The sequence below is a fragment of the Tribolium madens genome, unplaced genomic scaffold, assembly GCF_015345945.1.
Source record: "Tribolium madens isolate multiple individuals breed KSU strain unplaced genomic scaffold, Tmad_KSU_1.1 Scaffold_91;HRSCAF=231;Tcas5.2_LG7, whole genome shotgun sequence".
NCBI classification, from domain to species: domain Eukaryota; kingdom Metazoa; phylum Arthropoda; class Insecta; order Coleoptera; family Tenebrionidae; genus Tribolium; species Tribolium madens.
The window spans coordinates 9,060,747-9,077,401 of record NW_025401063.1 but is presented as its reverse complement, the minus strand read 5'-3'; the positions used below and the strand labels follow the sequence as shown (position 1 = coordinate 9,077,401).

Below are 16,655 nucleotides of genomic sequence, written 5' to 3'. Positions count from 1 at the left end.
ATTAAAAACTTGTTCAATGGGTTGATTTCTAGAATCATTCAATTTGAACTGTTGTGCTGAACAGAGCCATCTACATAAGTTTGTATAGCATGCCTTCTACCTTACAGAAACAGGACAAATGTTCTGAGGGAGACCTCATAAATTTTGCGCTCTTTGATTTACGTTGAAAATCAGGTTGTTTTCCTTTAAAAGATAGAATTTCCAGACACCCTAATACAGGGCGTCAAGAAAATTGATGTCAAAATATTATTTATTAACGAACTGGGTTTGTATTCATTAATTATGAAATTTAAATTACCACAAGCCATCGAGTTTCAAAAATGGGTTTACGCTGGCTTTAAAAAATGGGGGTGTTTTCACAATTTTTTTGCGCTTTTCTGTTACCCCTTGAAAATCAGGGTGTTTTACCTTAAAATTTTAGACTTTTGAACCACCCTTGAAAATCGGGGTGTTTTACCTTAAAAAGTAGCTGTGTGTTGAAGGGGCTGCGCTTTTCTGTTGACCCTTGAAAATCAGGGTGTTTTTCCTTAAAAATGTTAATTTTAAAATATACCTTTAAAATAGGGGGTGTTTTCACGATTTTTTCTGCTTTTCTGTTTACCACTGAAAATCGGGGTGTTTTCACGATTTTTTTTTGCTTTTTTGTTAACCCTTGAAAAACGGGGTGTTTTCACGATTTTTTTGCGCTTTTCTGTTACCCCTTGAAAAACGGGGTGTTTTCACGATTTTTTTGCGCTTTTCTGTTACCCCTTGAAAATCAGGGTGTTTTCACGATTTTTTTGCGCTTTTCTGTTACCCCTTGAAAATCAGGGTGTTTTTCCTTAAAAAGTAGCTGTGTGTTGAAGGGGCTGCGCTTTTCTGTTGACCCTTGAAAATCAGGGTGTTTTTCCTTAAAATGTTGAGTGTGATGAAGGGGCCTATATATTATTAAATAACTTTTGTTGATATAAATTTACTGAACGTATTTATAAAAAAGAAAATCTAATAAAAAAAATATTTACAGCATCACGTAGTGGATATAAAAACCCTTAAGATCTAAAGGCGTTGACAGATTTATTCTTAACTGCTTAAAAAATGTATGAACACCTGCAATTATGAATTTAAAAAATCCCAATTCTGGAATTGAATTACCACTTGTAATTTGCTCCGATCGTAAATTTTCTTCGTGGAAATGGCTAGCTTTCTCATTCGTTGAATAATATACTATTACCTAAAATAACTATCAGTACATAATAACGGAGAAAGTATTTGCTTAGGCATACTGTGTAGTTTAAAAATATTTTTTTAACTTTAGTGACTTATTTTGAAACAAAATTTTAAATTATTGTTTGCAAAGTTTTTACCATTTTTTTTTGAGGGTGTTTTCTCTCAAGTCCGTCTCTGCAAAAGGGGGATGAACCAAGTACCTGATGGCCACATCTTGGAATGCGTCATCGTGGGGTGTTCGCTGTAACTGGCGGGAAACGAAGGTCAACGCATCTTCAGCTTCAACATTATGCAATTTTAATGCCCCATATTTATTTCTCGGAAAATGCTTTCCCTCATCACCGGAAACGAGCATTATTCATAAAACATGGTAATGACATTTGCTAATTTACATAAAAAAACAACGAAGACAACGACTGAAGGGTTGCAAATTCAAACCGTGGGACCATCGTACACCCGCATCAATAAAACTTTCCTCGAAAATGTTCACATGTGCTGAAAACCAAATGATAAACAAGACGTGACAATTATTTGAACTTGGCGCCGTGTTGCTGCCAACGCTGCGATAGAATCTTAAATGTTACTAAATCTGTGACTAATTTTTTTATTGGTAGGTTTAACTTCACGTTTAGTTGTTCTATATTTATTTTTTCCCTATTTTTAAATCGGTAGTTGAGTAAAGTCGTCGTAAATTAGTTTTAATTTGAAAAAGAAAATTAAAATGTCTAAAGTAACGGACAGGCCCAACAGTTATCAAACATACAAATTGGTTATTGTGGGTGGAGGTGGTGTCGGAAAGTCCGCAATAACTTTACAATTTATTCAGGTAATTATATAAATACTATCAATTTTGCATGTTTTCCATTGTTGTAAAAGTCTGGCTTCGTTGATTTAGCGTATCAAAATTGTCAGGTGTTATTGTCCCTAATTAATTACATTTAGCTTTATATGGAGTGAAGTGTGTTTAACCTTGTAATTTATCCTACACTTTGTCACAAGTTTCAAAACGAAATTCCAGAGCTATTTTGTTACCGACTACGACCCCACCATTGAAGATTCTTACACTAAACAATGTGTCATCGACGATATCCCCGCAAAACTAGACAGTAAGTAGCGCCCCAATGTTTACTCTCAAGCCCCAAAATAACCCAAGGTTAACTCACGAAATTGCAGTTTTGGACACCGCCGGTCAAGAGGAATTCAGTGCCATGCGAGAACAATACATGAGATCAGGTGAAGGCTTCTTACTTGTCTTTTCAGTAACAGAAAGATCCAGTTTTGAAGAAGTCTACAAATTTCACAAACAAATCCTTAGAGTGAAGGACCGCGACGAGTTCCCCATGTTGATGGTGGGAAACAAGGTAATTCCTTGACCCTAATCTATTTTCCGCCCTTTTGTAAACAGTTCCGTTTAGGTGGATTTGGAACACCAACGAGTTGTTTGGCAAGAGGAGGCGCAACAGCTGGCAAGACAATTAAAAATCCCATACATTGAATGCAGTGCCAAAATGAGGATGAATGTGGATAATGCCTTTTACGAACTGGTTCGCGTTGTGCGAAAATTCCAGTTATCTGAAAGGCCGCCTCTAAAGACCGGGTATATGAAAAGGAACAAGAAAAAATGCTGCATGCTGTGAATGCGCACTCTAGACGCTTATTTTTATGTACACATCACTAAGATTTTCATGATATTTAAACGTAATTACGCTGTTAGGACATATCTGCACGGTTTGTGTTCTTTCTACAGATAAATAAGGGATCACTTGGTATATTTTCCAGTGAGGTTTCTTAATCATACATTTTTTTACACTTAATAAAAAGTTCAGTACCTAACCACATTTTCTGTTGATCCATGGACACATTTTTTTTACCCTTAGCACGAGTATATTGAATTTTCATTGACCCCTTGTTTGTCTGATTTTTAGCTGTCAAGCTCTATAAATATTGTATATAATATGTAGCTATAAAGAGAGGCAGACTTATATGAATATGACTCAAGCTTTTTTTGTATATAAGTTATTCTCTACCAAATAGAGTGAAAAACACCAATTTTATTTTTATATGAATTATATTTTTCTAGGCTACTAGTGGCTAGAATAGTTTTATGAATTTTTTGAGACAAATAAGATTGCCTGATTGTTCATTTAGAGATCTCTATAAAATTATTTCAATTGAAATAATTTTCTGTACATCACATGAGATGATATTTACATTGTGTAATTCCCATGAACACTGCCATTTAATGTTTTAATAGGCAGATTCGCTTTAATAAAGAGTGTCAATTACATCTAATAACCGAGTTACTAATGATATTTAGTTAGACGGTAATGAACTTGACTCATTTTAACCTAAACAAATTTTTCGTTTATTTTAAACTAAAATAGCCCTCCTTTACTTATTGCTTAATTTAACAAATTTATTGCAAGTACAATTAGATGTAATCAACGGTGCTATTTATCGCGGGCACACTTCTAGTTATAAATTTTAGATTTGTGTGTTCTATTTTAACAAAATAAATGTTTTAATGTACGAAAGATAACTTTATTCTCCAACATGAAAATAAATTAGTGAACTGGCGTTTTTCTTACATGGTACAGCCCCGAGAAGGCATCTTGCAAAGCCCTGATACAAGCAATATTGGACTTGAAACCACCCGCTCTCTCTTGTTCATTTTCCGTTCGTACATGATTTGTGTATCCCATACCAACGATTTCTTCATCTGTTGGCAACTTGGGACCTTCAATTTGCAAAACCAAAGGTTTATAAATAAATAAGGGACCCTCTTCTATGGGAACAGGCAAAAATGAGCTTTGAGACTGCCTTCCAATTTGAATCCCCGTTGAGAAATGTGTCTTTTTCGCAGGAGCGGCTTTAGCTTCCTCCTCTTTTGCTTCTTTGACTTGTTGGGCGAATGTTTCAACGATATTTTTAGCATTTTCACTCGAAAACATCAACTCATCAATCAGTGCTTCTTTCTCGCGAATTTTTTTCTTCTTACTTTCAGTTTCTTCAATAATTATCTCCTGTTTACGTATTTCTTGTTGTTGTTTCTCTAACTCTAAGAGTTCCTCAAGTTCGTATTCCTCCCTTCCTAGTTTGCCTTTATTTTTCATTATTTGTTCGCGATTGTCGCGTTTATATTGCTCGATCTTCTTGTTCGTGTTAATAACATCAATGTTATTTGTCAAGTTGTAAATGATCGTTTCGACTTCTTCCAAGTAATCATTGTATTCAGCCAGCGAATTAAAGTCTTCTTCTTTTTTGTTGAAATCACGCAAGACGCGTTTACGAATATCCACCTCTTTTTCAACTGTGGCGTCTTCGAATAACTGGACACGGAAGTTGTTGCGGCGGAGTGGAATCCGGCACTCGGGACAGCTTCCGGAGCCTTTGAGGAAGAGCAGGTCGACGCAACTTTCGCATAATCCGTGGCCGCAAACGTTTACCATCATTTTTAGTGATGGGTTTTGGAATTTCGATGTCTTACATCGCGGACAAGTGAAGTCTTCCATTTTTAGGAGGAGTTTGCAAGGGAAAAAAGCGATAATTGTTCGAATTTCGCACCTATATTGACATCAACATAACCTCACATGTGGGATATTTTAATTTTAGTTTTCATGATATATAGTTCAAATGCACCTTTGTATAGTTATAACTTCTCCACAATAGATTCAATAATGGCGAGCGCAGTGATCGAAAAGCGCGAAGAATTATTGTTTGAAATTTATTTTATAATGCGATGTTTTGTACGGGTTGTTTAGAAAATAACAATAAAAATATATTACAACAGCTTGTTTTTACATAGGATCTGATTTTGTTATGAACTTAAAAAATTAAGATAAAAAATATGATAAGGTTGTTCTTACATAATATTATATTATTACAGAAACATAACTTGTTGTATTTCACTAAAGATTTCAATGTCTCTTTTCTATAAAAAAACGAATACATTTTTTGTAACATACATGTAACCGTTTCAAATTTTCATGTTCAATATTTTTTAAGCATAAACCACTTATTTTTTATCGAATCTTACTACAATAGATAACTAACTTTTAATTTTTTAAATTGGTTTGTTGTGTACTTTTAATCACGATGATATTTTGCAATCAATTCTAGTTATTCTGCTTGAAATCGTTGAGAAAAAATGATATTGAAGGTCATATTCCTTGGAAATGTGTCATATAAAATAATGCTTTGCAAAATAAATTGGCTTTTATCATTAATGTTTACTTTTTGTAATTTATTATAAAAACTAAAGAATGAACCTACAGCTAAAATAAAAAATCAGGTTTTCTATCAAGAATTTATTATTTTATATTTATTTCTAAACGAAATAATAGTGTATCTACAAATATGTAGTACATACTTTTTTGATTTGTGCGGTAATTATATACACAGATTGTAAAGTATTCCTAAGAATACTAATTCTTAATAATTATTAACCTTTGATCTTAATGTTCATTCTGTTTGTATTTTATACAAAATGTATGTACCTAGTAAATAAATATTAAATGGCAAAAAATATTATGCGGTTTAAACGAGTTTTTAAAATTCTTATAAATAATATCTCTATCAGTTCAATAACCAAATTTTGAAAACTGATTAATTACGATAATTATCTCGTTGTTGTTGTTTTTTTAATATTTTCATTTCAAAACAATTGCGTGATAAATGCTTATTAATATTTATTTATTCCGTAACCTTAACACTAAGCGCATCTTCATCAAAACAAAATCCGTCTTCCTATCTCACACTAGTCGACGTAAACCGATAGTAAAGTTCAAATGATCAGGATAATTACCTACCACTTTAAATCTCCAACCGGAATGCAGCTTGATCATGTAACTTTTATTTCTTTTTTTTTGCTGTTTCTCCTACAACATCCTTAAATCTCTCTAAGGCCACCGACTTGCCCCGAGAAACCTGTTCTCAGTGAGAATCTTTCTATTCAGCTATGCTACACGCAATTTAGCATGAAAACAAAAACTGTCCATAAGTGAAGTGTCGTCTTCGACAAAAATGGCATCGACGACTGAACTCGTCACCGCTTCCGTCGCGGACCTGCACCCGAAGACCTTTCGGACAATGACCACCAAAGAACGCCTCCTCTATATCAAAAATGTAATCACCGTCGAACCCCTAATCGCTGCCTACCTCCTCGCCTCCATCATCTGCGGCCCCGCGTTGTACAACCTCGAGTTCGAAAAGGGCTGTCGGGCCGACCTGCAACTTAACGACTCCATCTGCGACGCCATCCTCAGCGGAGAGGCTACAAATTACTCCGAGGCAAACGAAAAAATTCAAATTTTGATTGGAGACATGCACTCGTGGCAGATTCCTCTCCAAAGCGTCATGCCTCTTATTTTGGTCCTGTTTTTGGGCTCGTACAGCGACAGACACAACTTGCGCAAACCCTTCCTCTTGATTCCCGTCTTGGGGGAGTTTTTCGCCGTCGCTGGTTGTATGCTGTGTGTTGTTTTTATGAAAGAGTGGCCGCTGGCTTCCCAAGGGATCGCCCAGACTGTCGTACCGTCTTTTTTCGGGGGACAGACCATGATTGTCATGGCTGTTTTTGCCTACATTGCTGATGTTAGTACTGTGGAGATGCGTACGTTGAGGGTTGGAGTTGTGCAAATCGTTTTAAATGTTTGCACTCCTGTGGGGCAGGCTGTGAGTGGGATTTTGTTTGAAAAAACTGGCTATTTTGGAGTTTTGTCAATTGCTGTTGGATGTTATTTATTCGCGATTTTGTATGGAATTTTTTGGATTAAAGAACCAAATCAACCCGATGTTATTTCGAAAAAATCGTTTTTTGTTGATGCTTTTGACCCCAAACACGCTATTGAAACTTTTAATATTCTTTTGAAGAAGAGTAAAGAAAATAATCGAGCGTTTGTGGTTGCTGTTTTGTTCATTTTATTCATTTATAGTATAGTGGTTACAGGTTGGTATCATTGTATGGTTTTCCCCTGATTTAAACCTGCGGTTGTAGGTGAAGGTGGCGTCTTTTATTTGTACGTCCAAGGATTTTTTAATTGGGGTCCTTTGGAATACAGTTATTTTATCACTATTAATACCGTTATTCATCTAGTAGGTGAGTACAAAAATACCAACAGAACTACACGAATTCGAACTAATTTATTAATAGGTACATTAATTGGGGTTCCCCTGTTTACCAAATTTCTATCAATGGGAGATTTGATGATTCTAGCCGTCACATTTGTCGATAAAATTGCGACAAATATTATTTTTGGTTTAGCCAAAACTGATGTCATGTTATATGTTGGTAACTCTTTCAGATATAAATATATTTTATTTTTGAATTGTAATAATTGTAAATATGTTTTAGCCACTGCTGTTAGTATAATTACCGGAATTTCTAACATTGCTATTAGATCACTAGCTACAAAAGTAGTCTCTCAAGACGATTTAGGAAAAGCTCAGTCTCTATTTGGAATTTGTGAAGCTATAGGTCCTGCAATCGCCGCTCCACTATACAACAAAGCAATTTATTTAAAGACTTTAGACACTTTGCCTTCTGCTTATTTCTATTTTGGAGCAATTTTGCACGTTCTGTTACTAGTTGTCATAATGTAAGTGAGCAAAAAAATATGTTGAATTGTTAATAGAAAAGAAATTTTAGATGGATGTATTATGCAAGTAAGTCGCAACAAAAAAGTGAAACCAAAAAACAGGAATCAAACAATGCGACCGAAAAAGTCTCAGAGGAATTTCAAATGACTCATATTTAGTCAAATATGTATATGTAATTGTAATTTGTAAATAATGTATCTTTAAATGTAATGCAATACATATAGTATAATAATAAATAAGCGTCAAATTTTCCATGAGTTAGAAACCTTCACTTAATAAACACCTTCAAATTAATGGTTTTAAGTTTTTTTTGAACATTAATGGTTAATGTAATGGAACTGTATTTGTGATTTTATAAAATTAGGAAAAACCTAATTACCGTTAGGATTTTTCTTGCTGGTAATTAGAGTATTATTATAACGTAAAGAATAAAGTGGATAAACAAAAATGGCATGCAATGCATCAACCCTAATTAAAATCAATTTAACTTTTTAAATAAAACTTTAATAGTAACAGAAAGAAATTAAACAGTGTTTAAAACATATTATTGCTTGAAAGTGGCACTGAAAGTAAGTTCAAAAATTTAATTATTAGAACTACAGTGCATTTGCGCTACTGAGTTTAAAGTCGAAAAATTACAAAATATTGAATACCACTTCCACAACTGCGTTTTTTCAGCAGTTTATCTTTACTCAAGTTTTATCTTTCTTATCGGCAAATCGTTCTTTGCTCCCTTCTTCTTCGCTTCTTTTAAATTTGCATTCTGCAATTGGCCATTTGCAAGGCAGCTGTCACCGGTAGCTGACGTTTCTTGCATTCGTGGTGTGTCCGTTATTTGCGTGTTTTACGTGTTTTTAACTGTGTACCCCCATGGGGGACTCTTTGGAAGGGAGTGAATCGACTCCCGAGCCAGAAAATGTGGCAATCGTCGATTTCAACGACTTTACTAATTTTATAACGAAAGCGGCCACTGTACTCTTACCGGAAGACAACCAGTGGGAACTTACCAACCTTCGGGCGGCTCTTGACGACAAATCCAACCAAGACACCATCAGGAAGTTTCTCAGCGATCCCCAAGTTTCTATTCTCTATATCCAGAGAAATCCATCCAAAGGTAAGTGTCAAAAAGTGTGACTCACCTCATGACCTTGACTCCCGATAGACGATGACAGCGACCAACCCCCTGAGGGTGAAGAAGAGAAAGAACCGGTCACTTTTTACATCAGCAATGAGGTCCACTATTCCAATTCAAAAATGTTCAGTTTGGTTTGCATCAAACGAGGGGCTGTCATTGAAGCAGATAAGAGCATTCGGGCGCAAGTGCGCCTCATGAATTTCAGCGATGGCTCGCCTTACGAGATTCTCCATTCTTACATCAGCAAAACAGTGGCCCCATTTTTCAAATCCTACGTCAAGGAGTCGGGCAGAGCCGATCGCGATGGTGATAAGATGGCACCCTCTGTTGAAAAAACAATCGCGGAGCTCGAAATGGGGCTTTTGCATTTGCAACAAAACATTGATATTCCTGAAATTACCCTTCAAGTCCATCCATACGTTGCTAGTTTGATTAAACAATGCGCTGATGAAGGCCGTAAACCGAAAGTAGCCGATTTCAGCGATAAAGTTGAGGATTCGAATTTTCTGAATCAGTTGCAACACGGGGTTAATCGCTGGATTAAGGAGATTCAGAAAGTGACGAAATTGGACCGGGATCCGTCATCAGGGACCGCTTTACAGGAAATTAGTTTTTGGTTGAATTTGGAGAGAGCGTTGCATCGGATTCAAGAGAAGAGGGAGAGTATGGAGGTTGCTTTGACTTTGGATATTCTCAAACATGGAAAGAGGTTTCATGCAACAGTGTCTTTTGACACAGACACAGGATTGAAACAGGCCATAGCCACCGTTAATGACTACAATCCGTTGATGAAGGTACAATATTTATATTAATTTTTTTTATTACATTTTTTACCCATCATCTATGGGAAAAAAATATTACGTTAGTGCAATGATAATTATTTCTAATAATAAAAAAAAATGTTTTTGGTGAATTGTTGAAACATTTTAAATAACTAAGCTATTGAGTTTCAAATTGAAAATTATTTAGCTTCCCTCAAAGTTATTTCTTAAATCTTTTTATTACTTTTGTGGAAGTTCTTTGGTTATTTATTTACTGTAATTTAAAGGACTTCCCAATCAACGACTTACTATCAGCAACGGAATTAGAGCGGATTAGAGCAGCCGTTCAATTAATTTTTGCCCATCTCCGAAAAATAAGATCAACAAAGTACCCAATTCAGCGTTGTCTACGTCTCGTCGAAGCAATTTCTCGCGATTTGGGTGCCCAATTACTGAAAGTTTTGGGTACTAGACGCTTGATGCACATTCCATTCGACGAATTCGAGAAAGTGATGACCCAATGTTTTGATGTATTTACTATTTGGGAGGATGAATATGAAAAACTTCAAGCTTTACTTCGGTATTTTTCCAACTAGTTTTTGATTCGTTAATCTTGATTTATTGAAAATTGTACAGAGACATCATTAAGAAGAAGCGGGATGAACAAATGAAAATGGTCTGGCGGATTTCAGCCCAACACAAGAAGCTTCAAAGTCGCATGGAACACATGCGGAAATTCCGCCGTCAACACGAACAACTTCGTACTGTTATAGTTCGAGTTTTGCGACCTTCGGTGCGAGATGCTGCAGCCCCTGTAGAAGGAGAAGATTTGGATCAGTCTAAACCGACCCTGTCGTTGGATGCGGCCGACGCTAATGCCATCGAGGTCTGTTATCCCACAATTCAAGACATTTGAATTTTTTCTTTTGTCATTATAGGAAGTTAATCTGGCTTACGAAAATGTGAAAGAAGTCGATTGTTTGGATATTTCTAAAGAAGGGCAGGACGCCTGGGATGCAGCTGTCCAACGATATGAAGAACGTATTGATAGAGTTGAAACTCGCATCACTGCACATCTTAGAGACCAACTTGGAACAGCTAAGAATGCCAATGAAATGTTCAGGATTTTTTCGCGCTTTAATGCACTTTTCGTACGACCACATATCCGCGGGGCTATTAGGGAGTACCAAACTCATTTGATTCAAAGAGTTAAAGATGATATCGAAGCTCTGCATGAGAAATTTAAGGTACAATACCCTCAAAGTAATAGCGCTCGAATCAGCAAAGTTCGCGATTTGCCACCAGTCGCCGGTTCAATCATTTGGGCAAGACAGATTGACCATCAATTGACAACTTACTTGCGACGAGTTGAAGACGTTTTAGGTATAAATAAATTTTTTGTTGATTTTCGAAATATTATTTTATTATTTTTTTAATAAAGGAAAAGGTTGGGAAAATCACATCGAAGGTCAGAAACTGAAAGCTGACGGTGATAGTTTTCGAGTGAAGTTGAATACGCAGGAAATTTTTGATGATTGGGCGCGCAATGTGCAACAGCGCAATTTAGGAGTGACTGGTCGTATTTTTACGATCGAAGCTGTGCGTTCGAGAAGTGGACGCGGGAATGTTTTGAAGTTGAGAGTTAATTTTCTACCGGAGATTATCACTTTGGCGAAAGAAGTGCGAAATTTGAAATGTCTAGGGTTTAGAGTGCCGTTAGCGATTGTTAATAAGGCACATCAAGCTAATCAGTTGTATCCATTTGCGATTTCGTTGATTGAAAGTGTGAGGACCTACGAAATGACTCTGGAAAAGGTAAGTGAAATGTTAAGTATATTTTTTTTAATTATTATACAGCGTTGAAAGCGAGTGGTAATGGCATACAATATGATGTCCTCATTATTTTACTCAAACATACAATATAACGTAAAATTATAGTTGATAAAACCTAATCACTAAAAAGTGTTAAATTTTGGAAGGTTTTTGTCGCTTGTGGAACATTGTTCTTGGATGCATTCGTAAATATTTTTTTCTTTTTTGTGTTAACATAGAGCGGTCTTAACCTTTATCAAACTCAGAAAGCAGTACTTTCTGTTTTTTACGTTAATTAGAATTAATTTGTTGCCAGTATTACCACTCGCTGTTTTAACTAACGCTTAGTTTAAGTAATTAGCAATAAATGAATGAGTTTTGACTTGTGTTGAATACAAATTCAGGCATATGTCTTTTATTATGTAGCTCTCAAACAGGATTAGCGCTCAAGGCGGTACCAAGGTAGCGTCTAGCTTACATCAATTACGGCATGTTATGTGTTTCCCCATACTCGTAGTACTACTGTCTATTTTTCTAGTTACTATTTTTCTGACAGTACGATTTTTTATTGCATGTTGTGTTATAAAAAATCCAAACTTGTGTCTCATCTACTTAATTCCTCACAGATTGAAGACAAAGCCAGTATCATCCCTCTTGTCGCCGGAATGCGCAAAGAAGTACAACAACTCATCGCTGAAGGCATCCAACTCGTCTGGGAGAGCTATAAACTCGATCCCTACGTCCAACGCCTCTCTGATACCGTTGTCAGTTTTCAAGAACGCGTTGAAGAACTCGTCATCGTTGGCGAGCAACTTGAAGTCGATGTGAGGTCACTTGAGACTTGTCCCTACTCAGCCAACACTTTTGCTGATATTTTATCGAAAATACAACATGCTGTTGACGATTTATCACTAAAACAGTATTCCAACTTGCACATTTGGGTCAATAGATTGGATGAAGAAGTCGAGAAGAATTTAGCTAGGCGTCTGCAAGCCGGTATTGAGGCCTGGACTGATGCTCTCAATGGCCAAAAGAAGGAAATTGATCATAGTATGGATACGGATGCTCCGACTCAACCGACACACAAACCAGGAGGTGATCCGCAAATTCAGGTTGTGGTACACGAAGTGAGGATTACGAATCAAACCATGTATTTGTACCCGAGTATTGAAGAGGCGAGGTTCCAAATTATGCAACAGTTGTTTGCTTGGGAGGCGATTGTTATGTCGCAACAGAGGTTACAAAGTAGTCGGTATCAAGTTGGGGTCGATAAGCCGGTTGCAGAAACCTATAGAAACATTTTAACGAAATTACCGAATCTATCAGTACCTTTGGAAAATGCCTACAGTGCTATTGCTTCTAAAATTAAAGAGATTCAGAATTATGTCAACGAATGGTTGACTTACCAGTCATTATGGGACTTACAAGCTGATAATCTTTATGGCAAGTTGGGTGATGATATAAGTAAATGGATGGAGTGTCTTAATGATATTAAAAAGACTCGTACCACGTTTGATACGTCGGATACAAGACGTGAATTTGGTCCAGTCGTTATAGACTTTGCTAAAGTCCAAAGTAAAGTCTCACTTAAGTACGACTCGTGGCACAAAGAGACTTTGAGTAAGTTTGGAAGTCTCTTGGGTAACGAAATGGTTACTTTCCATTCGAATGTCTCAAAATCACGTTCCGATCTTGAGTTGCAAAGTATCGAAGCTGCGAGTACCTCAGATGCGGTCTGTTTCATCACTTATGTGCAACAGTTGAAACGCAGTATGAAAGCTTGGGAAAAACAAGTCGAGGTTTACCGCGAAGGTCAGAGAATCCTTGAACGACAACGTTTCCAGTTTCCCACCACTTGGCTTCACGTTGAAAACTTAGAAGGCGAATGGAGCGCTTTTAACGAAATCATCAAACGCAAAGATTCTTCTATCCAAACCCAGGTTGCAAGTCTGCAGCAGAAAATCGTTTCGGAGGATAAAGCCGTCGAGAGTCGCACTAACGATTTCTTGAATGACTGGGAGAGGAGTAAACCGGTCGAAGGTCACCTTAAACCTGACGATGCTTTGACTCAATTGCAACTCTTTGAAAGCAAATTCGCTCGACTTAAAGAAGAACGCGATAATGTTGCTAAAGCCAAAGAGGCTTTGGAGTTGCAAGAACCCGGAGGTGTAAGTACCAGCGAAGACCGGATGCAAGTCGTGTATGAAGAATTGCAAGACTTGCGAGGGGTCTGGTCCGAATTATCGAGGATTTGGACTCAAATCGATGAAACAAGAGAAAAGCCGTGGTTATCGGTGCAACCTCGTAAGTTGCGACAACAGCTAGACGCCATGAGTGCACAATTGAAGGAACTTCCGGCCAGGTTGCGTCAATATGCATCCTACGAGTACGTTAAAAAGACACTCAATAATTATACGAAAGTCAATATGTTGATTGTTGAATTGAAATCGGACGCTTTGAAAGAACGTCATTGGAAACAACTGATGAAACAGTTGAGAGTCAATTGGGTGTTGTCGGACTTAACTTTGGGTCAAGTCTGGGATGTGAATTTGCAGAAGAACGAATCTATAGTCAAGGATATTATCTTGATTGCACAGGGAGAGATGGCGCTGGAAGAATTCTTGAAACAAGTACGCGAGTCTTGGCAAACATACGAACTCGACTTGATCAACTACCAAAATAAATGTAAACTGATCCGTGGCTGGGATGATTTATTTAACAAAGTTAAGGAACATATTAATTCAGTCGCCGCGATGAAGTTGTCTCCGTATTACAAAGTATTTGAAGAGGAAGCTTTGACTTGGGAAGAAAAATTGAACCGGATTAATGCTCTCTTTGATGTATGGATCGACGTGCAGAGACGTTGGGTCTATCTCGAAGGGATTTTCTCTGGAAGTGCCGATATTAAAACTTTGCTTCCAGTTGAAACTTCCCGTTTCCAAAGTATCAGTTCTGAGTTTTTGGGTCTGATGAAAAAAGTGAGTAAATCGCCGATGGTGATGGACGTTTTGAATATCCCAGGCGTGCAACGTGCCCTTGAACGTCTTGCTGATTTACTGGGGAAGATCCAGAAGGCTTTGGGCGAGTACTTAGAGCGTGAGCGTACCTCCTTCCCCCGATTCTATTTCGTTGGTGATGAAGACTTGTTGGAAATCATTGGTAATAGTAAAAATATTGCCCGGTTGCAGAAACATTTCAAGAAAATGTTTGCCGGAGTTGCTGCCATTATTCTAAATGAGGATAACACTGTTATTACTGGTATTGCGTCACGAGAGGGCGAAGAAGTCAATTTTTGTACTCCTGTGAGTACGGTCGAACATCCGAAAATCAATGAGTGGCTGACTTTGGTCGAAAAGGAAATGCGTGTTACTTTAGCCTCGAGTTTAGCTCAGGCCGTCCAAGATAGTAAACAGTTCAAAGATGAGATTGATCCTAAACAGTACATGCAATGGGTGGATAAATACCAAGCCCAGATTGTGGTACTTGCAGCTCAGATTTTGTGGAGCGAGGATGTGGAAGCAGCTTTGGTGAAAATGAACGGAGAGCCTCAGAAAGGTGTTCTCGAGAAGGTTTTGCAACAGGTTGAGAAAACCTTGACTGTACTCGCTGATTCGGTATTGCAAGAACAGCCGTTGTTGAGACGTAAAAAACTAGAACATTTGATTAATGAGTTTGTTCATAAGCGGACTGTGACTAGACGTTTGATCGCGAATGGAGTTTGTGGTAACAAAGCGTTCCAATGGTTGTGCGAAATGAGGTACTACTTTGATCCTCGCCAAACCGAGGTTTTGAAACAATTGACGATACATATGGCCAATGCTAAATTCTACTATGGATTTGAGTATCTCGGGGTTCAAGATAGATTAGTGCAGACTCCTTTGACCGATCGGTGTTATTTGACGATGACTCAAGCTCTGGAAGCACGTCTTGGAGGTTCTCCATTTGGTCCTGCCGGTACTGGTAAAACTGAATCAGTGAAAGCACTCGGGAATCAGTTAGGACGTTTTGTTCTCGTATTCAATTGCGATGAAACGTTTGATTTCCAAGCGATGGGACGAATTTTTGTCGGTTTGTGTCAAGTGGGCGCGTGGGGTTGCTTCGATGAATTTAATCGTTTGGAAGAGAGGATGTTGTCAGCGGTGTCGCAACAAGTTCAAACCATACAAGAGGCGTTAAAGTCACAGAAGGAAAGAGAATTGGATGAAAATGCTGCGACTGGAAGTGAGTTTAAATGAATTTGTTTCTCTAGAGATTAGATATAATCACGGTTTTTGTGTAGGTATTACCGTGGAACTAGTGGGAAAACAAGTACGAGTCTCACCCGACATGGCGATTTTCATTACAATGAATCCGGGTTACGCCGGCCGCTCCAACTTACCTGATAATTTAAAGAAGTTATTCAGGTCCTTAGCTATGACTACTCCAGACAGGCAATTAATTGCCGAAGTGATGCTTTTCTCTCAAGGGTTCCGTACTGCCGAGAAACTTGCGTCTAAGATTGTACCGTTTTTCAAGTACGTCTATATCGAAGGATTTTTTTGGGGCGAAAATGTGTGATAACTACTTACTTACAGATTGTGTGATGAACAACTCTCCAACCAATCACATTACGATTTCGGTTTGCGAGCACTCAAGTCAGTTTTGGTCTCTGCCGGTAATGTAAAACGTGACCGAATTCAAAAAATTAAAGAAGGAATGAAACAACGAGGCGAAACTAACATTGATGAGGCCGGTATTGCGGAGAATTTACCAGAACAGGCAATTTTGATTCAGTCGGTTTGCGAAACGATGGTTCCGAAGTTAGTGGCTGAGGATATTCCGTTGCTGTCAAGTTTGTTGAATGATGTGTTCCCGAATGTACAATATACGCGGGCAGAAATGAAAGGTAATAGATAGAAATTTTGTTAAAAAAAGTAAAATCATTATTATTTTTATTATAGGTTTGAAAGACGAGATCCGCAAAGTTTGTCAAGAAGAGTTCTTAGTGTGTGGCGAAGGCGATGAGCAAGGCTCGGCCTGGATGGAGAAGGTAAGACACTTGCTAACCCTTTTCAAATTAAATGTTATGATGTTCGCACTTCATTCCATGCTGCACAGAGAACTTTAGTTGGAGAGACATGGGTTCAAAAGGTACCCTAACACAA

The 16,655-nt window shown here is 37.5% G+C and overlaps 4 protein-coding genes across 12 annotated transcripts in view; 3 read left to right on the top strand and 1 right to left on the bottom strand.

The window, feature by feature from the left end:
- Window positions 1-1,773: 1,773 nt before the first annotated feature.
- Window positions 1,774-3,735, top strand: LOC123012207 (ras-like protein 2). Its single transcript, XM_044410080.1, has 4 exons — window positions 1,774-2,032; window positions 2,225-2,312; window positions 2,380-2,567; window positions 2,622-3,735. Exons 1-4 carry the CDS (start codon window positions 1,928-1,930, stop codon window positions 2,841-2,843), a joined length of 603 nt encoding a protein of 200 aa, XP_044266015.1. The 5' UTR covers window positions 1,774-1,927; the 3' UTR covers window positions 2,844-3,735.
- On the bottom strand, window positions 3,726-4,838 carry LOC123012206 (CDK-activating kinase assembly factor MAT1). The gene has a single exon (XM_044410079.1). It carries the CDS (start codon window positions 4,716-4,718, stop codon window positions 3,771-3,773), a length of 948 nt encoding a protein of 315 aa, XP_044266014.1. The 5' UTR covers window positions 4,719-4,838; the 3' UTR covers window positions 3,726-3,770.
- Window positions 4,839-6,109: 1,271 nt separating this feature from the next.
- Window positions 6,110-8,060, top strand: LOC123011014. 2 transcript variants are annotated; one of them, XM_044408261.1, is made up of 5 exons: window positions 6,112-7,153; window positions 7,202-7,303; window positions 7,358-7,495; window positions 7,559-7,802; window positions 7,853-8,060. In XM_044408261.1, the coding sequence occupies exons 1-5, from the start codon at window positions 6,229-6,231 to the stop codon at window positions 7,959-7,961; spliced, it is 1,518 nt and encodes a 505-aa protein (XP_044264196.1). In that variant the 5' UTR covers window positions 6,112-6,228; the 3' UTR covers window positions 7,962-8,060. The 2 variants fall into 2 exon arrangements, with proteins under 2 accessions (XP_044264195.1, XP_044264196.1); XM_044408260.1 differs by having other exon boundaries at window positions 6,110-7,153; window positions 7,358-7,802.
- A 533-nt stretch (window positions 8,061-8,593) lies between these two features.
- The window catches only part of LOC123011585 (dynein heavy chain, cytoplasmic), a 16,403-nt gene continuing 8,341 nt past the window's right edge, over window positions 8,594-16,655 (top strand). For 2 of the 8 annotated variants that reach the window (XM_044409089.1, XM_044409090.1), the window contains exons 1-12: window positions 8,594-8,917; window positions 8,966-9,732; window positions 9,987-10,279; window positions 10,336-10,585; window positions 10,638-11,082; window positions 11,141-11,514; window positions 11,938-11,973; window positions 12,138-15,732; window positions 15,791-16,025; window positions 16,086-16,396; window positions 16,452-16,540; window positions 16,609-16,641. In XM_044409089.1, coding sequence (XP_044265024.1) covers window positions 8,674-8,917; window positions 8,966-9,732; window positions 9,987-10,279; window positions 10,336-10,585; window positions 10,638-11,082; window positions 11,141-11,514; window positions 11,938-11,973; window positions 12,138-15,732; window positions 15,791-16,025; window positions 16,086-16,396; window positions 16,452-16,540; window positions 16,609-16,641 — 6,672 coding nt within the window. In that variant the 5' untranslated portion in view covers window positions 8,594-8,673. The remainder of the gene's footprint in view (window positions 8,918-8,965; window positions 9,733-9,986; window positions 10,280-10,335; window positions 10,586-10,637; window positions 11,083-11,140; window positions 11,515-11,937; window positions 11,974-12,137; window positions 15,733-15,790; window positions 16,026-16,085; window positions 16,397-16,451; window positions 16,541-16,608; window positions 16,642-16,655) is intronic. The other 6 variants (XM_044409092.1, XM_044409094.1, XM_044409091.1 and 3 more) reach the window with 3 other exon arrangements.